This window comes from Porites lutea, chromosome 2, assembly GCF_958299795.1.
Source record: "Porites lutea chromosome 2, jaPorLute2.1, whole genome shotgun sequence".
Taxonomy (NCBI): Eukaryota; Metazoa; Cnidaria; class Anthozoa; order Scleractinia; family Poritidae; genus Porites; species Porites lutea.
Window position 1 is genome coordinate 54774392 of NC_133202.1, and position 18304 is coordinate 54792695.

General features: G+C 38.1%; 1 protein-coding gene across 1 annotated transcript in view; it reads right to left on the reverse strand.

Moving 5' to 3' along the window:
- LOC140929081 (neuronal pentraxin-2-like) overlaps positions 1-16876 on the reverse strand; it is a 39873-nt gene extending 22997 nt beyond the window's left edge. The window contains exon 1 of the mRNA XM_073378931.1: positions 16614-16876. Within this exon, the coding sequence (XP_073235032.1) occupies positions 16614-16752 (139 nt within the window). The 5' untranslated portion in view covers positions 16753-16876. The remainder of the gene's footprint in view (positions 1-16613) is intronic.
- Between the last annotated feature and the right edge of the window lie 1428 nt (positions 16877-18304).

Genomic DNA, 18304 nt, shown 5'->3' on the forward strand with positions numbered 1-18304 from the left:
GAGCGGAATCGTTTTTTCTTCGTTTGTCTGGAACTTTCTCACGCTGTTGTTTTCTCTTTTAGACGGAACAATGAGATAAACCGATATTATAGTTATATTTAGTAGCGGTAAAATCATCCTTATCTTCGGAATGAAAATGTCAGAAAATTCTTATCTTCGGAGAAGAAGTATAATGATATAATACAAAATATAATAAACTAAGTATAGTAAATATAATAAACTAAGGCCCGACTCAACATTTGAAAGTGCATTGAAGGGTAAAGTCAGCAAACCCGCTAACAATTAGTCGGCAAGGAGACTAATAAGTGTTTGTTCCTGAAAACCATGGGACGCACATTTAACATGAAGAAATTATTATTGTAATTTTATTGATCTGTGCCGTGTGAGGGCAGTTTAAATGAACTGAAGGAGAAACAGAGAGTATATTCATTTATTATCACATATATATCAAATGTATATGAACAGCTAGCACTTACTAGAACTGCTAGCTCGAAGTTTGCATATTAAAGAGGGTCTCGAACTCTCTTCCGCTTTTCTTTTTCTATTGCCGACTTGCTTCATGGCGAGCAGATCAGCCTTAGTTGACTTGTACATGAAGAGTCTGAAGAAAATACTGCTCTACATACATAGGAATACATAGGGAAGCACCCCGATAAAGTAGAATTATCCTGTGTGTAGCTTTCTTGACCGAACAAGCGTGGTCAAGAAATATCTCTTATTAGTCGAGTTTTCGGTCCGTACTGTAAATTACGGACCGCGTTTTTCACTTTTCGGAAGCGAATCTTTTTCAGTTAAGTCAAAGTCAAAGCGTTTTGACTGACTATGAGTTGTAAACTTCTGCCTTTTTGGGTTCAATGACTAAAGCAGGCCAATCTATTATCATCAATGAAGCCGACAAGCTCAGGCAAACTGCGACTAGTTCTTCTTTTCTTTAATACAGATCAACTGCAACAATTTCTTTTCGCAAAGGTGTCTAAATGTTGATAAAATGTTCTTTAAAAAGGAAACTAGCTAACATTACCAAGATAAATTTAGATTTTTTTTTTCTCTCGTTGCGAATAAGTCATTTCGCAGAGAAACTAGTAATCGCGTCACTGAATGTCGGCTACACTGTTCTCCCGTACTAGGTCTCTTTTGCATTAGGCGAACACAAATTAATGTAATTTAGAGTGCCAAAATATCAAAAGAAGTGGCGACGATTTGTTGATAATTCCATTTAGTGTATTGAATGTTGTAGTAAAGGATTGTGCTAACCATTTTTTACGTTGTAAATAAATCATTGAAATGATTTCCTTGACTGATTTTCAGCTAGAGTTTTATTGAATAATTTCAAGAGGGGGGCGTAAGGGGGGTACGAATACCGCAATACCGCACATGGTAGCGCGAGAATCCCGCAATACCGCATCAAAATTTAGCCAAATACCGAAACCGCAATTACAAATGGGAAAAAGTTGACGTTGTCAATACTACAAATCCTTCTTTCAAATAGAAATAATACTTTTATGTCAGTGTTTCCAAATCAAGGTGCGTCGAAGTCAAGCTTGCGATAAACATAAGATCATCGCACTCGTTTAATTTTGTTCATAACATGTATACGTTTACATAAATCATACAACGGGGGTACTTGGGTTAATTTTTGCTGGGTATGTGTCGCTGGCTTCTCAGAGCCCCTACCCCATTATAAATCAGTAGTCTATTCAGTGGTCAATTGTAGACCCCATCTTAGTCACTTTTGGGCAAATATTTAATTTTCGCAATCCCAGCTTAGTCGCTTTCTATTTTTATGAATTGACCATTTTTTAGATTGAATGAAGAACACTTAACTTTTTATCTACAGTACGAACACTCTGGTACGTTTGCTAACCGTAAGTATGAAGAACTGTCTTACCCCCCAAAATCAGAAAATGCTCGACCCCATTCTAGTAACTCTCTGGAAAATGCGACCCCATTATAGTCACTTCACTCGTGAAAATGCGGCGCCATCCAGCGGCACATCCCCATTAGCCTCTTATAAGGAAGTAGCCCCCCGCCCCCCGGGCTGCCATGCTACGTAGGCTAAGCACACACGAATACTTGTACATTCTATATTCCTGCATGCACAACGAGAAGGACGAGTAGTAATCTTTAGACCACAGCATCTTCATAGATTATCTTTCGACACTACGAAATTTATAACGACCTCACTGACCTCACTATTTGCTGGAATATCTGACTGATCACTTAGTTGACCCTCTGGATCGCTCGCCATTGTTTGACGACCGGCACGAAAGAGGTGGTAAGATTGTTAAGGAGGTTAACCAAGCTGACTATTCCCACAAGTTCCATGAGGTTATAAATAATGCGACATGTTTACGTATCATTGGATAAGAAAGTTAATGTCGTTAATCATATCAAGTATTAACTGAAATTACAAGCCATACGATTTGTCTGGACTGTTTGCGCAATATACGATCCCCGACTGTGCAGCTATAGGAAGACACGCGGGTCACGCACGCTGTATCCTCTTGTCATGAAAAAGAAGCAGGTCACCGTGACATAACGATTTTTTCACCGACTACCGCGACATAAAATTTAAACTCACCGCACACCGCTTGGGCTCTGAAAACCGCAATACCGTACTTTGAAATAAAAATTACCGCAACACCGCACCAAAAAAAACCCAATACCGCAATACCGCAAATCCTTACGCCCCTCTCTTTCAAAAACTCTGAGAATTAATAAACAGTTGTACGTTTTGAGAGAGACAAAGATGAAAGGTCTCCACCCCACTACTGTACAATTATATACTTTTGTATGCCAAATTTCGCATTTTAATAATTCGGCATTTCTAGGCTCCACTGTCAGAGGACCGTTTTGAAAATTTTCCTGAATAAATGTCCTCCCGACTTTAGACTATGACCATACAAATGTAACTCGTGTTCGACACTATTAGCAATAGGTTTTCATGGTTCAGTAAAGAGATGGAAAGAGCGTCTTCAGTAAAGTGTTTGGCAAGTAGGCAACAGATTCTAGGTGACCGTCACACAATTCTAAGTTCTTATGCCAGGGAAATTTGTCTTAAAACAAGACGCATTCTTGCTTAAAACTTTATTGCTGACAACTTTTTTTCGTTGATACATGCATCAATTGGGAAAGCCACATTTTCCACCTCTTCATCTTCAAGAGTTGCATCCCGTACTTTAGGCCCGAAAAAAGTTCAAGTGATCATCCACTGCAAGGGGCTAATTATGGCTTGAAGCCGACTGTGTTAACTAAACCGAAGAAGTAGTCATCCGGAATCTTTTTATTATAATTATTGTTTTATTTCATTTCTATTTTTTTTCTTTCATTTTATATCGCGGCTTAAATAGATAATTGTGCAAAACCAAAATGTAATTTCTACGAGCAAAATTACTGGACAATCAAACTCAAAGGTTATAAGAATATAAGGGGAATGATATTAAATTCATTCTCCTTTCAGTACCATGGTAATGCATGTGCAGTGTTTGGTGTGTGTCTGCATGCTGAATATATGAATTGCCCTGAGGGGCCAATTGACAGTATTTTTTGGCAATTCTAATCAACATACAAACAATTTTAATCTATCTGCTCGCTTTGTTGTATCACCCAAGAAAAATTGTATTTTTAAGTTATATTAGCGCAAAAGAAAATGAGGGAATAGTTTAACAGGCCTGCTAAGCTAATGAACAAGAAAGATAACAAACAAAAGATAAACCCTGTGTGGTAACTCAAGAAACATAGGAAAAAAACAACTTAGTGTAATTTCCCTCTGAGCAGAATCGGTCAAGGTCAGCGAATCGACTGTGCACTGCCGTAGCTGAGATTGTTCACAAAGATGATCTGACCATGCTTTAGGGGCCTGTGACAAATAACTGCTAATTACTTTATAAGGTGTTCATTCGAGTTAAGAGGCCCGTTTCGGTCTATTAGCTTACTTGCTCTTTATATATGTATTTTTGAATCCGTTATGTCCTATTTTGTATGTGCTGACACATTGTGGGTGGCTCCTCCTAAAATGCTTTACAATCGGTCTGGGATAAAATGGAGCCGAAACCAGTTGTGGAATCAGTGCACACATTTTAGACATCGTAGTGATGAACAGTTTTACTACGACTTATAGATACTTCGAGCAACAACAATTTCCCGTTTGTCCTCTTTGAATTTTGTTGAACGAGAGATTATTAATGAGCTATATACATTTGTCGGTAAACTTAGCCAAGGTTACTGTTAGTTCAAAAGTAGTTAGAGGGCAGGAACATGGAGTACTTATACGACTTGGAAACTGATTGAACAAAATCTGGCCGATTAATAGTAATAGCTGTCTCTAAGTCACGCAAATAAGACAGAACAGGTCAGTATCGATTGCTCTTTTCTGAAAGTTATTTATTTATAACAACTTTATTTGCATAAAAGTAGATGGTAAAAAGAAGGAAGAAAGAAGGTTTCAACAGAGAAGAACTGAATCCCCCATCAGCCCTGTAAGAGTCTTTCAAGGCTGATCCCCTCCCGAAAGATATAATATTAAATAAAATAGTAAACTGGCTAGAAATTAAAAATTTCCAATTTGCCTGTCCATACAAAAGCTTCTTAAACTTGCTAACATTGTCTGCCCGGCGCAACAATATAATTCAGTAGGGAATTCCGGTTGAATACTACCTAAAATTTGTTCGTGGATAGGGTTTCCAAAACTTGGATCTGTTTTTTGGCAATGTCTTGTGCGTCCGACGGAAAAAGTTACATAATTTTCGACTGGACAACACAGAAACCCTTGAAATGCTTGAAAAGTTGTACGAGACTTACGAATTTACGACGGGGTTTCAAATCTATCCTACATTAGACTGTCTTTCGTCATAACGTATATTAGTACTGTCCTTGCTGAGAATTTATCTGAACGCGTTCTGTTGAATACGTTCTAATTTTTCTGATAGGTATTGATACTAGGCGGTTAACTTTTGCAGCAACGGATAGTATGTGATTTTTTCAAGGACAGGTCATTAGAGAGAGTAACACCAAGATGCTCGTGCGAGGAAACTTTCTGCAGTGGAATTTTATGTTATACCAACAGTCAGTCCTACTTTTGATCTTATAATTCGCATAAATTCTCTTTTGTCAATATTCAGATTTAGAGACCACGAACTACACCACCATGCATTTGTCAGAGGCCTATTTAAACAGAAGAGGAAAAAGTATCTATATCAATGTCTATATCAACCAAAGTTATATAGCAGGTTGTCATCTGCAAACATTTCACATGAGCAGGATGATGTGTCGTTGACGTACAGTACAAAGAGTTTAGGCCCCAATTGGGAGCCCTGAGGCACACCCAAGATGACGATATTCTCACCAATCGGAGAAGGCACTTTTCAAGAATAACTATTCTCTTCTTACGGCTATCAAGGAAATCACCTTAGTAACCAAAGTAAGATGTTGCCCTTGAGCAATGGTGTAGCTTAGCCAAAAGAAAAACAGAGTCAAAAGCTTTAGAGAAGTCTAGAAAAACTGAGACGACATAGATTATCCTTTTGAAAGTTTTCTCGAGATTGTTTTAGAATGACTTTAGCAGGAGCTGCTTACAAGTAAAAAAACAGTTGTTATCGTGTGTCATCACTACGAGAGACACGCAGTTTTAAAATCACGATGTTAATGCGATTTTTCTGCTTTGAGCAAGTGATCAGCCTTGGAAAACGGTAAATTGCGATAAACTGTTTCGAAGTTAGCCTGTGTACAGACGCGAGTCCCCCTTCCCTATTTTTTCGGAGGGAGTGGGGACGCTGTACACAGGCTGTTTACAAGTACGATAAGAAAGAAAAAAAGAAGCCGAAACGAACCGTAGCGTTGGTGACTTGGAAATGCCTAAACTGGCACAAATCCTCGAACAGTCAAGCCGTACGACGCAAGTTTGTCGTTTTTCTGTTCATTGTTTAAAACGCATAGATTCTATGTTGCCGTGCAATCACAAAAGACGTCACACGGCACTCACCTGCGGCTCGTGTGTCACTTTTTTTTTTTTTTTGTTTTCACCACATTTTGACGTTATCTTTGATCTATTACTTAACAGACACATGGCAATATGCAACCATTTGTTATTAGCACGAGATTTTTTTACTTGACGCCAGTCGTAGAAAAGTTGGGACTGTCAAAAGTAGAGGTGAAAGGTCGTTTTCTCGGAAAACATGCGTCCTTGATCTTTATTTTAGCTTTTCTCGATTACAAAGATATTAAAATGTATACATTAGTTGATTAACGCGTCCAAAATAAATACTTCGTTTAGAGACTAAACATTAATTTATGACAGAGATTAGGTAAAGCTCGTTCACAAAAGTTAGCTTTTCAAGAATTCATCCCGTCACCTACTACCAAACAAGAATTACTCATAACACACAACAGCTGAACTACGAATGAAGTTGCCACAGGAAATAATTATTGTTCAATGAAAGATTGAAATTCTAATTCTGACGCAAAAGGACATATCATTTTTCATGGCCACCTCAACAACGTGATGCGAACTGTGTGGAGCGCGTTCATTTTGCTGGTTTCTATGCTTCAGGGTAACGTATATTTAATGAGTATGTATTTATTGATAATTTTGTCGAATGCCGGTGAAAAAGGGTGCTCATTCAAACTCAAATCAAGTTCAAACTACTAAATCTACAGAAGGGAAAGCATACCAACACCTGTTTCAAGACAATAAACGTCTGTAACCGCCATTTTCTTTTTATGACCAAACGTGCTGTCAAAAGAAAAAGGAAGCAACAACGAATGCATCCTCTTTGTTATTTTAATACAAGTTAAACGTTTTAATACTAGGATTGAATACTGACTCACACCGTAGATATTTCATGCTCTGAATTCTATTCTAGGCCCAAATGAAATATGCATTGAATTGGTCGGTTATAAATGTGACGAACGTTTTGTAAGTTACCTCCAATCCGCAATACTATAAACAGTGCTAAAAGTGGAATTTCTTTTGAGAACCAAATGATCTTTTCTCTTACAAGAATGAGTAAAACTGCCAACATACTATTATTCTTCAATCTTTTCCATATGTTCGCCAGTATCCGAACAAAAAATATTGGTTACCTATGTGGAAACCTAACAGCTTGAAATGTGCGCAATGATAATTTAATAAATCAGAGAACCTCTAGTTCCTAAAAGTAGAAAACTGGAATGACTCTTCCTTCAAAATACCAAGAAGAGGCATATAGGACGCAGCTTATTTCAGACTAGAGAATTCTTGGACGACCAGAAAGACAGATAAAGCATTCACGCGAGCGGAATCGTCTTCTTCGTTTGTCTGGAAATTTCTGTTGCTTCCGCTTTTCGGACCGAACAATGAGAAAAAATTATAAAAGGGAAGATATTACGGCATATACTTTTATTTAGTAACGGCAAAATCATCCTTACTTCCGGAATAAAAATGTCAGAAAGTTCTTTTCTTCGGCGAAAACAATATAATAAACTAAGCCAACTCTACCTCTTCATTTGAAACTGCACTGGAGGGTAAAGTCTCGCTAACAATTCGTCGACAAGGAGACAGAATAAGTGTTTGTTCTGAAAAAAGCAATTGAATGAGCTGTACATTAGACATGAAGAAATAATGATTACAATTTTGTTGATCCGTGTTGTGCACTTGAGGGGAATTTAGAACTGAAAGAGAAACGGAGACGAGTATGTATTAGTTATTATCAAATATATAAGAACAGCTAACAACTGCTAGCTCGAAGTTTGCATAGTTAACATGGCGCCTAATTTTCTTCCACCTTTCTTTTTCTATTTCTAAATTGTTTCATGGTGAGCAGATTAGCCTTAGCTCACCACTGTTCACTTGGAGGAGTGAATAGTAGATGAGGAGTCTGAAGAAAATACTGCTCTCTTCCGACAAACATTGGAAAGCATCCCAAATTATTCTATATATAGCTTTCTTGACCGAACAAGCGTGGTCATTAAAAAAGTTGTTATTTGCCCAAAATCTCTTTGGGCAAATGAATCTCCTCGTGGATCATTATACTGTGGGACCTCCATATAACGAAGGACCAAGGAACTGGCAAATTTGTTCGCTATAACGAGGTTTCGATATATCGAGGTTATTTTTCACATAATTTACTATTCATAACACTCTTAATGATATGCGAAAGTAAAACGCGAAAAATAAAATACTTCCGAGGATTGAATGCACGCAGTTACGTTCATGAGGGTATAGCAGGACTATAAATACAGGATTGGAGCAGAACACTCCTTTCTAGCTTAGTTTTCAGCCAGCGGAGCAGTCAAGTAGGGGTCAGCCCACCCGCCCACCCCATTTGTCTACACAAAATTCTCGTGCGTCTTTTAACACTGCTACCCTAAGCCAAGCTGTTCCAGCCTGGCTTAGACCGCTGAGCAATATTATATCCACATCTTATTTAACTAAGCATGAATGAGAGTCTTGTGAAATAGATTACTATTGCAGTAATTGGAGTAATGAAAATCTTTCATTATATCGAGGTTCCACTCTAATTTGTCATATTACTAAGGAAGAGCCAGGATGTTTTGAGAGGTACGCACGATTTTCCAAACACCCTTGTCGCTCCCGCACCGCACTTTTCAGTGCCAAATCTTTAAAATTTCGCCCTTTTGGGTTTATTGACTGAAGCAGGTCAATCGATTATCACTAATAAAGCCGACAGGCAAGGGAAACTATGATTTTTCAAGAACAAAAAACCTGTCATATAAAGACAAAGGGGCATTAGGGTATTTATGTTTTAGTAGCATAAAGTCTTGCTTTTTCCGTCACCAGATACTGATGCATGTTATCCTAATCCGTGTGCAAACAATGGAACATGTCTGGGTGAATTGAACAACTACACCTGCATTTGTGCCCCTGGCTTTCAAGGAGTGAACTGCACAATTAGTAAGTACTCTGCAGCGAGCTGCAAATAAATTTTAGGATGAAATAAATGAAACGCGCTTTAAGCAGTGGCGGATCCAGGGGAGGGGCCCGGGGGGCACATGCCCTCCCCTTAATTTTTAGACCAAACTGAGGTCCGAAAAGCCAAAAGACAAAAGAAAATTTTGTCGAGACCTGCCCCCCGCCCCCCCCCCCCCCCCCTCCTTATCTCAGGGTCTGGGTGACCAGGTCTCCCCCTTATCTAAAGGTCTGGATCCGCCAATGTTAAGTGTAATTCGTTCTCAGGCTCCTACGATTACGCGAAGCAACATGTATTTATCACTGTACGTGCAAACAATTGCTCGTAGTTCCACTAAATTTTGACAGTTTTGAGGTCATGCAAATTTGAGTTAAACTGGATACTGAGGAAGAGAGAGGGGGACAGTATCAGTGAGATGTTCCCATTCGAAGTGGAAAATTACAAGACATTGAGGTGAAAAAAGCTTGAAAAAGTGATTTAGTATCGTTTTAAACGGAGTTTCAATATTCCAATAAAGATCGTCAAAGAAAGTAAAAAAACCCACCCGCAAACTTACCACAAAGAGAAAGAATTGATGAGGAAAGTAGGTTCTCCTACGCATTAAATTGTTGTGGAGTAGTTATTAAAGTTGAGAGAAAAAAATAGTCTAACCAACAAGATTAATGCAAAAACGTCATTCTAACGTTTACATGAAGAAAGAAAAAAGATTAATTTTTCTTCTCCGATAGTGGCTGGAAAATGGAATTTTTTTAACTGTTGTCTATTTGTTGAATGTTACACCATAAAGTCAGTTGCTTGGCCTGTAGGTTCCAAGGGGTCATCAAACCTTGAAACTATTTCAAAATTTTGTCCCTTCTTCGCTTTAATGTTTCGAAATATACTTACTTAAATTCATCATTTGTTATCGTTTTAAAGTAACCATCTTTTGAAATCTTCGCTAAATTATGCTATATCAAAAGAACTTCAGAGAAGTCGCAACGGCGTTTTCATTTAATCGTTAACAACTTGATTAGAAGCTTATATTTCAACTCTACATGCGCAATCAAAATCGCTCAAAAGCAAACACGTCACCCTGCCATTATGCAAGAGGTGTGTGGCAAGGCTGTACCTTAAGTCCACTGCTTTTAATCTATATACACAGGTATTTCGAGAAAGGTTGTCGGAAAAAGTGCACGCGACAATCCCGAAAGGTATTGTGGGTGGTTTTGAGTTCACTGTTCTTCAAAGAAATTTGAAAGAATGGCACGAGAGGCCATGGACGTATGTTTGCGACTGCTAAAGGAAAGCAGCAAAGGTAGATTCGACAGCTACAGTGTCAGGAACAGTGTATTGATCATATCCCACATTACCTTTCGGGATTGTCGCGTGCACATTTTTTCCGACAATCTTTCTCGAAATAGCTGTATAAGCGACCTACATTGCGCATTTGAAAATATATTATCTGATCCTTTTGTTTTGCCAAACGGTGCAAAATTAAATTGACTTTTTTATGCAGATGATTTAATCATATTATCGCGATCCAAAACAGGATTACAAAATTGCCTTGATAAGCTGTCTTCCTACTGTAATTCGTGGATGATGAAAATCAATCTCAACAAAACTAAGATTATGGTCTTTCAGAAACGTGCCAGGAAAAAGTAACCTCAAACTAATGATAGAACTTGGTACTAATATACAATCAAACTACCAGAGATAATAGGAAATGCCCTCTTTGTGGATGTAATCAAATAGAAGACGAAGTTCACTTTCTCATTGTTCTAAATACTCATCAGTGGCACCCAACGTCAATTTTCGAAAAATATCTGTTTGGAAGACGATTTGAGATCTAGAATTTTCGGAACATTTGTTGTAAAATTTCTTGCTTTCCTGCCTCTCCTAGGATTTTCGAACATCTAAAATATCATATAATTGTCCATTTTTAACAGATTTTTACCCTAAAAAGGTCACTTAGAATTTTCGGGAGCCTTTTATCTGGTTGAAATTTTCCAAATTTTCCGGACAGCCGTGTAAGAGAGGTTAAGGCAAAGGCGACAAAAATCTTGAGGTGCCTGCGCCGAAATGTTTCCCACTGCAGCTCCAATGTCAAAGAACAGGCCTATAACTCCTTAGTTAGACCAAGAGTCGAGTATGCCATTCCTGCGTGGGACCCCTACGAGAAGCAATACATTGCATCTATCGAAGCAGTACAAAAGAAGCGCCCTGAGGTTCGTCACTGGGGATTATTCGAGATTCGAGATACAGCAGTATACCACAAATGAGAGAGGCCGTTGGATGGGAGACACTTGAGCTAGTGCAGGAGACATTTGGCTGCTGTAACTACCTTTTACCAGTCAATCAACAACCTCATCTACCTCCTCGCACAAGTGCAAAACACCCCTATAAGCTCCGACACATCGCCACCAACACCAATGCCTACAAGTACTCCTTCTTCCCCCGTACAATCCCTTTATGGAACAATCTCAGCCTACTACAGTCATCCGTCACTGTTACCAGTCCTGAAGCCTTCCAAGTATATGCCTTGCCTATCATTAGAACCTTCTGCCACCCTAATTGACCCATGAAACCTTCTTTTTGATATTACATTTTTTTTTGTTTTTTCTAGTATCTTTTGGATTACATTAGCCAGTTGTAAATTTGTAAGTGTGCAGTTCGATATCCTGTAAAATGTATTCTAACTGAAATTCTTTTAGCATCTTGTATAGTTGTAGGACTACGAGGATTAAAATATAGGTAAGTAAGTACGTAAATAAATAAATACAGTGGAATTGATTTTATGTTATGCCAGTAGTTTGTTGCTACTCTTGATCTTGTAATTCGCATAAATTCACATTTGTCAACGTTCAGATTTAGAGACCACGAAATACACCACAATTTGGCAAAAGCCTATTCAAACAGAAGCGGAAACAGTATCTACATCAATGTCTATATCAATCAAAGCTATTTCGGTATGTCGTTGACGTTAAAGAGTATAGGCCCCAACAGTTTGGGGTCTGAGACACACCCAAGATGACAATATTGTCACCAGTCGGAGAAGGCACTGTCAATGCCATTCTTTGCTTACGGTTATCAAGGAAATCACTTTAGCTTTTTCAAGCTTAATCTGGAATGACTTCAGCAGGAGCTGCTTACAAGTAAGAAATACAGACAACCCCCAAAAACGTTCTTGGCGACTTTAAATGTCTTAATCGGAAGAAAACAGATGTTATCGTGTGTCAACGATACGAGAGACACGAAGTTTTGAAAATGCTTACGCGATTTTTCTGCTTTGAGCAAGTGATCAGCCTTGGAAAACGTTAATGCGATACTGTTCACAAGTACGATAAGGAAGAAAAGAAGAAGCGGCCGAAACGGCGAACCGTAGCGTTGGTGACCTAGTGTAAATGCCTAAACTGGCATACACAATCCTCGAACAGTCAAGCTGTGCGTTGCAGGCAAGTTCGTTTATTTTTAACGAATAGATTCTATGTTGCTATGCAATCACAAAAGACGTCAAAATTTGGTAAGAAAATCAGAGACACAATCACCTGCGCCGGCTCATGTGTCACTTAACGTTAATGTTTTTACCACATTTTGTCGACGTTTTCTGTGATCTATTACTTAACATTAGCATTGCAACATGAAACCATTGGTTAAGTAGATCTTTTTTACATAACGTCAACTTTAGAAACGCTGGGACTGTCAATACATCTTCGTTTTATTACGTCGTCGGTAAAATCGATTCGAGGTGAAAGGTCGTTTTCTTGGAAATCATGCGTCAAAGATCTTTATTTTTGCTTTTCGCAGTATACATTAGTTGACTAACGCGTCCAAAACAAATACTTCGTTTGGAGACTAAACATTAATTTATGACAGAGACTAGTCAGATTAAGTAAAGCAAGAAAATGCTCCGCTTTAACGAAGGTTAGCCTCTTAACTTTTTCATCATTCCGTCACCCACTGCCAAACAACAATTACTCATAACACACAACAATTGACCTATGAAGGAAGTTGCCGCAGGAAATATTTATTGTTCAGTGAAAGATTGAAATTCTAATTCTGACACATGGCCACCTCATCGTGATGCAAGCTGCTTGGAGCGTGTTGATTTTGTTGGTTTCTGTACTACAAGGTAACATATATTTAATGTGTGTGGATTTATTCATACGCTTGTCTAATACTGGTACAAAAGGGTGCTAGCTCAAAATGTCTCTAAAACTACTACACGTAGAGAAAGGAAAGCATACTAACACCTCGGTTTCAAAGAACGTCTGTAACCGCCATTTTCATTTTACGAGAAAAAGGAAGTAACAATGAATGCATCTTCTCTGTTATTTCGAAACAAACTAAACATTTCCATCTTGAATAACAACTCACACCGTAGATGTATCATGCTAATTCTAGGCCTAAATGAAATAGCCATTGAATTAGTCAGTTGTAAACGAAACGAACGTTTGTAAGTTTCCTCCAATCCACACTCAGTACTAAAATAGTACAAAAGTGGAATTTCTTTTGAAGACCAAATGATCTTTTCTCTTACAAGAATGAGCTAAACTGCCAGAACATACTATTATTCTGTTTCATATGTTCGCCAGTATACGGCTGAACAAAAAAAGAAACGACAAAATCGAAGATAAAGCGTATAATTTATGGTTCAACAATCAGCCACAGGCTTTTTTTAATTTATAACCTAGTACACAATGGGAGCAACCCCAGAAAAAGTCGTTACACAGAACATTAGGTCCAGTTAATGTATTACGAGATGGTTTAAATCGGCTATCTATGTGAAAACCTAGCGGCTTACAACTGTGCTGCAATGCTAATTTAAAAAAATTAGACAACGTCTAGTTCCTAAAGGTACAATACTGGGATGACTCCTTTCTTTGAAAGACCAAGAAGAGGTCAGATTCGCACGCGCGGAAACGTTTTATGGAACTTTCTCGCACTGTTGTTTTCGGTTTTAGACAAAACAATGAGAAAAACCGATAAGAGGGAAAATATTACATATTATATTATAGAATTTAGTAGCGACAAAATCATCCTTATTTTCGGATTGAAAATATAAGAAAATTCTTATCTTCGGAGAAGAAGTATATTTTTTATAATACAAATATAACAAACTAAATAAATATAACAAACTAACCAGTGACTCAACACTTGAAAGTGCATTGAAGGGTGAAGTCTACAAACCCGTTAACAATTCGTCGGCAAGGAGACTAACAAGTGTTTGTTCCTGAAAAACATAGGACGCACATTTGACATGAAGAATGATTGTAATTTTTATGATCTTTGCCGTGTGAGGGCAGTTTAAATGAACTGAAGGAGAAACAGAGAGTATATTCATTTATTATCACATATATATCAAATGTATATGAACAGCTAGCACTTACTAGAACTGCTAGCTCGAAGTTTGCATATTAAAGAGGGTCTCGAACTCTCTTCCGCTTTTCTTTTTCTATTGCCGACTTGCTTCATGGCGAGCAGATCAGCCTTAGTTGACTTGTACATGAGGAGTCTGAAGAAAATACTGCTCTACACAGGAATACAAAGGGAAGCACCCCGATAAAGTAGAATTATCCTATATATAACTTTCTTGACCGAACATACGTGGTCAAAAAATTCTTTTGATTAGCCGACTTTTCGGTCGGTACTGTAAATTTATACGAACCGAGTTTTTCACTTTTCAGAACCGATCTTGTTCAGTAAGTCAAAGTCAAAGCGTTTTGACTGACTATAAGTTGTAAACTTCTGCCTTTTTGGGTTCAATGACTAAAGCTGGTCAATCTATATCATCAATGAAGCCGACAAGCTCAGGCAAACTGTGACTAATTCTTCTTTTCTTTAATACAGATCAACTGCGGCAATTTCCTTTCGCAAAGGTGTCTACATGTTGATAAAATGTTCTTTAAAAAGGAAGCTAGAGTTCTTTTTTAGTCTGAGGCCCTTGCTAGTTTCCCGCTTTAAATGACGCCTGAGGAACGAGCTTAGAAATCTCCTTACTGACGAAGTGTCACTACCAAAACATCTGTCACTACCTAGATCTGGGTAATGCTTCTGATTGGTTGAAGATTTGGTCCAATGGATAAAAAAACATCACCAAGATAAATTTAGATTTTTTTTCTCTCGTTCCGAATAAGTCATTTGGCAGAGAAACTAGTAATCGCGTCACTGAATGTCGGCTACACTGTTCTCCCATACTAGGTGGGAACTGTGTCACGAAATCCAGCCAAATTAGGAAACTACAAAATGCCCGTTAAATTAAGAGAAACATAAAAATAACCGCTTAAAACTTTATAGGAAGGTTTAAATAACATGACAGAAACAACAGATGCCACGGATGGGCAAAAGTGAAGAAGATTGAAACGAACTGAAATTAGAGTTTTTGAAAACTGTTCAGCCTAACAGTTTTTCAAAGTTGATCCCTGCTGCTTGCAACTTCATAAATAATGCTCAGGAGACATCTTTGTTTGTCTCAGATCTCTGATTTTGTCATTTGCATGTAATTTCTTTGCTTACTTTAAGTTCCATAGCGACTGCGAGTAATTCGTAAAATTAAACAAAATGAACTGGACTGCCGTGACACAGCCCCTTTAAGCGAATACAAATCTGCGTGATCATCTACCGCAAGAGGTTAATTATGGCTTGAAGCCGACTTGGTTAAGTTTTGATGGTATGCGTTCCACCGACAACACAAGCCGCCAAGTTCTCCTGAGCAAAGAATATCTCCTCTGATCTTTATTGCAACGATTCGACAAACCTTCTGTCTCTCGCCACTCCGGCTAATGAGTATCTGATGTCAATTCTTTCCATCGTATATACCGTTTGATCACTCCAACTTTTCTTTGAGATTACAGCCACACAGTCCCATTTAACCAGATTGAACTGACCTCCGAAAGCTGAATATCAATTGTATACTAGGGTATCTAAAAGATAGTAATGCTGCGGCACATTCTGTTGATACTGGCATTAATTAGGCAGTGGGACTAAAAGAATCGAAAATGACATTGAATGTTCTATTTACCGATGTTGGAAAGTACTAGCTAAGAATAATTACTATCAGTCTATAGAAAGAACTCGTGGGAACGTTGTTTAGAAAATGATCAAGTGGTCATCAACTCTGGTTTTCCCACAGTAAATTGTAGGAAATGATAGAAATTCAGATTGTTTATCCATATATTTAATATATGGTGCACTATCTTTTCTCTGGAAACACGATACTTTTCTTGCTGTTTATTGCGCTTTATTAAGTAACAGTTATTTAGCTATATATTTATAGAAAACAGCAACACAAAAAACGGAAAAAAAAGAAAGAACGAAAATAAGAGTTCGGTAGAACTCGAACCCGACACCATTGGCTCGACCCGACTACACCTAACCACTACACCACAGAGACTGATTACGTAATCTTGGGAAAAGTCTTTAATATAATGCCTTGTCCATGAAACTTCCGCCGGCAAGATGATCGCCAGCCGCATTAATCGAGCTATTAACAGTAAAAAAAAAACAATGTAAACGCATATTCCATGGCAATGAATGAATGAAAGAACATAATTATGCTTCTCAAAACGCCGATACACGTCCTCGTCAGCACCGTAGGACACAAAACATATGTTTTTTGTTATCTCGATTTCCGCGGTTATTTTGAAGCGAATGGTCAAAATCACATCCATTTTCGGCACATACAGGTTCTTAAGAATAGCATGGCATGACATTTTGTCACTTTTACCTCACCTTCTAACAAGCTGGAATTTGTATATCCCCCGTGTTGCGGAGTCGAAGAGCAAATGCTCATCTTCTCGTCAGGTTTAACACCTGGACGAGTCAAAGGCTCTTGAATTGAAATCCAATCCCCAAGGTAGCCATCGTACATCTGAAAGACTCCTGCGTGTCTTAAATTTGGTAAGACCTCTAACCGTGCTGTAGAAAATTTTCTACTAAGAAAACTCTGAGTCTGGGCAGCGAACGATGCGAACTTCCCTGTGTTTTTATTTGAGTTGTTCGTGGCGCAATGCACTCTGGTTAAATGCAATGCATTATGGTAAAAAGTGTGGTTAAGGTGACTCGACCCAGTTTTTTGGTGGGGGTAGCATCCTACTTTGAAGCTCTCTGGTATCCCCACCTTTACTTTTATCGTAAGTCTAACACATAGAATGGATAACATATAGATCAATCTACAATACAACATAAAATTTTTGCCGATCGGAGTAAATGTCACGTGGTTATAATGCCACGCCCCTTTGAGGTCTGAGTCGAAAATCTGCTGTTGTCGGCATTTTTTCGTGAAAATCTCTCGGCTACACATAGTGCGCATTAGTGCCTTGCGCTGAACTGAGTTTCACCAAAATCACAAAGACCTAATTCGAGAAATTCAGCGGTTTCCAAATTTAGGTCATAATTTATGCGAAAATGATAAGCAAACTTTACACGGATTATATCTAATAGACTATGAGATTCATCTCTTTATTTTGGGCATCGTTATAACAGATGGGTCCTTGCAAGTCAGCAAAACGCTTTAGGGCCTTGTAAATGCGCGCGATTTCGAGCAAAGCAAACATATAGAAATTATAGTTTTCGCTATTTGTTGACGTTTGTCAGCGTTTAAGAGTCCTTCTCACGAAAAAAGCAAAAATTCGTAGTTTTTTTTCCTTCAAATTTTTTCAGGGCCACAATTGATTAACTAACTACCCGGACTCTGAAGTTCATGATGGTCATTGAAAAACTGTGACATTATCTTTTATAAGCCCAAACTTGAGTAAACATTGAAGATTTTTCGCGTTTTGGCTGAGTTTGTGCTTTGGGAGTTGTCTATTGTTACTAGTCTGTCATTATACAGCATTCTTGTTCAGCACGCGTGCAATGACCACGCTTGGCTGACTTCCGAATGCTCACCGAGATATGATAATTTTGGTACAGTGAGACAGGCCATCGCGTGATACATAGAGGTTTAACTCACAATTTTTAACCTATTCTCGTGCTTCTTGTGCCTTTGCAAAAAAATCAAGAAGTGCTACACAGTAAATCTACTTACTATTAAAAAAATATCATTTTTTCAAAGGTTTAATGCAAGCCAATAATTAAACCAACTCATGACGGGAATATCTCGGTCAGCATTCTTTTCAGAGACTAAAGGATGTAAACTGCCAATGATGGACATATTTCGACCCGTCTTTTTTTTTAACTGTGTTGAAAGAGAGATTATTTAATGAGGTATATTTATTTGTCGGTTAACTTAGCCAAGGCAGCTGTTAGTTGAAAAGTAGTTAGAGGACAGGAAAATGAAAAAAAAAATACGCATTGGGAACTGATTGAACAAAATCTGGCCGAATTCAGTGAAGGAAAAATAACAAATAGTAAAGCAGCCCACTTATTAATCTACGAATAGCGGTCTCTTAGTCACGCAAATAAGACGGGAAAGTTCAGTA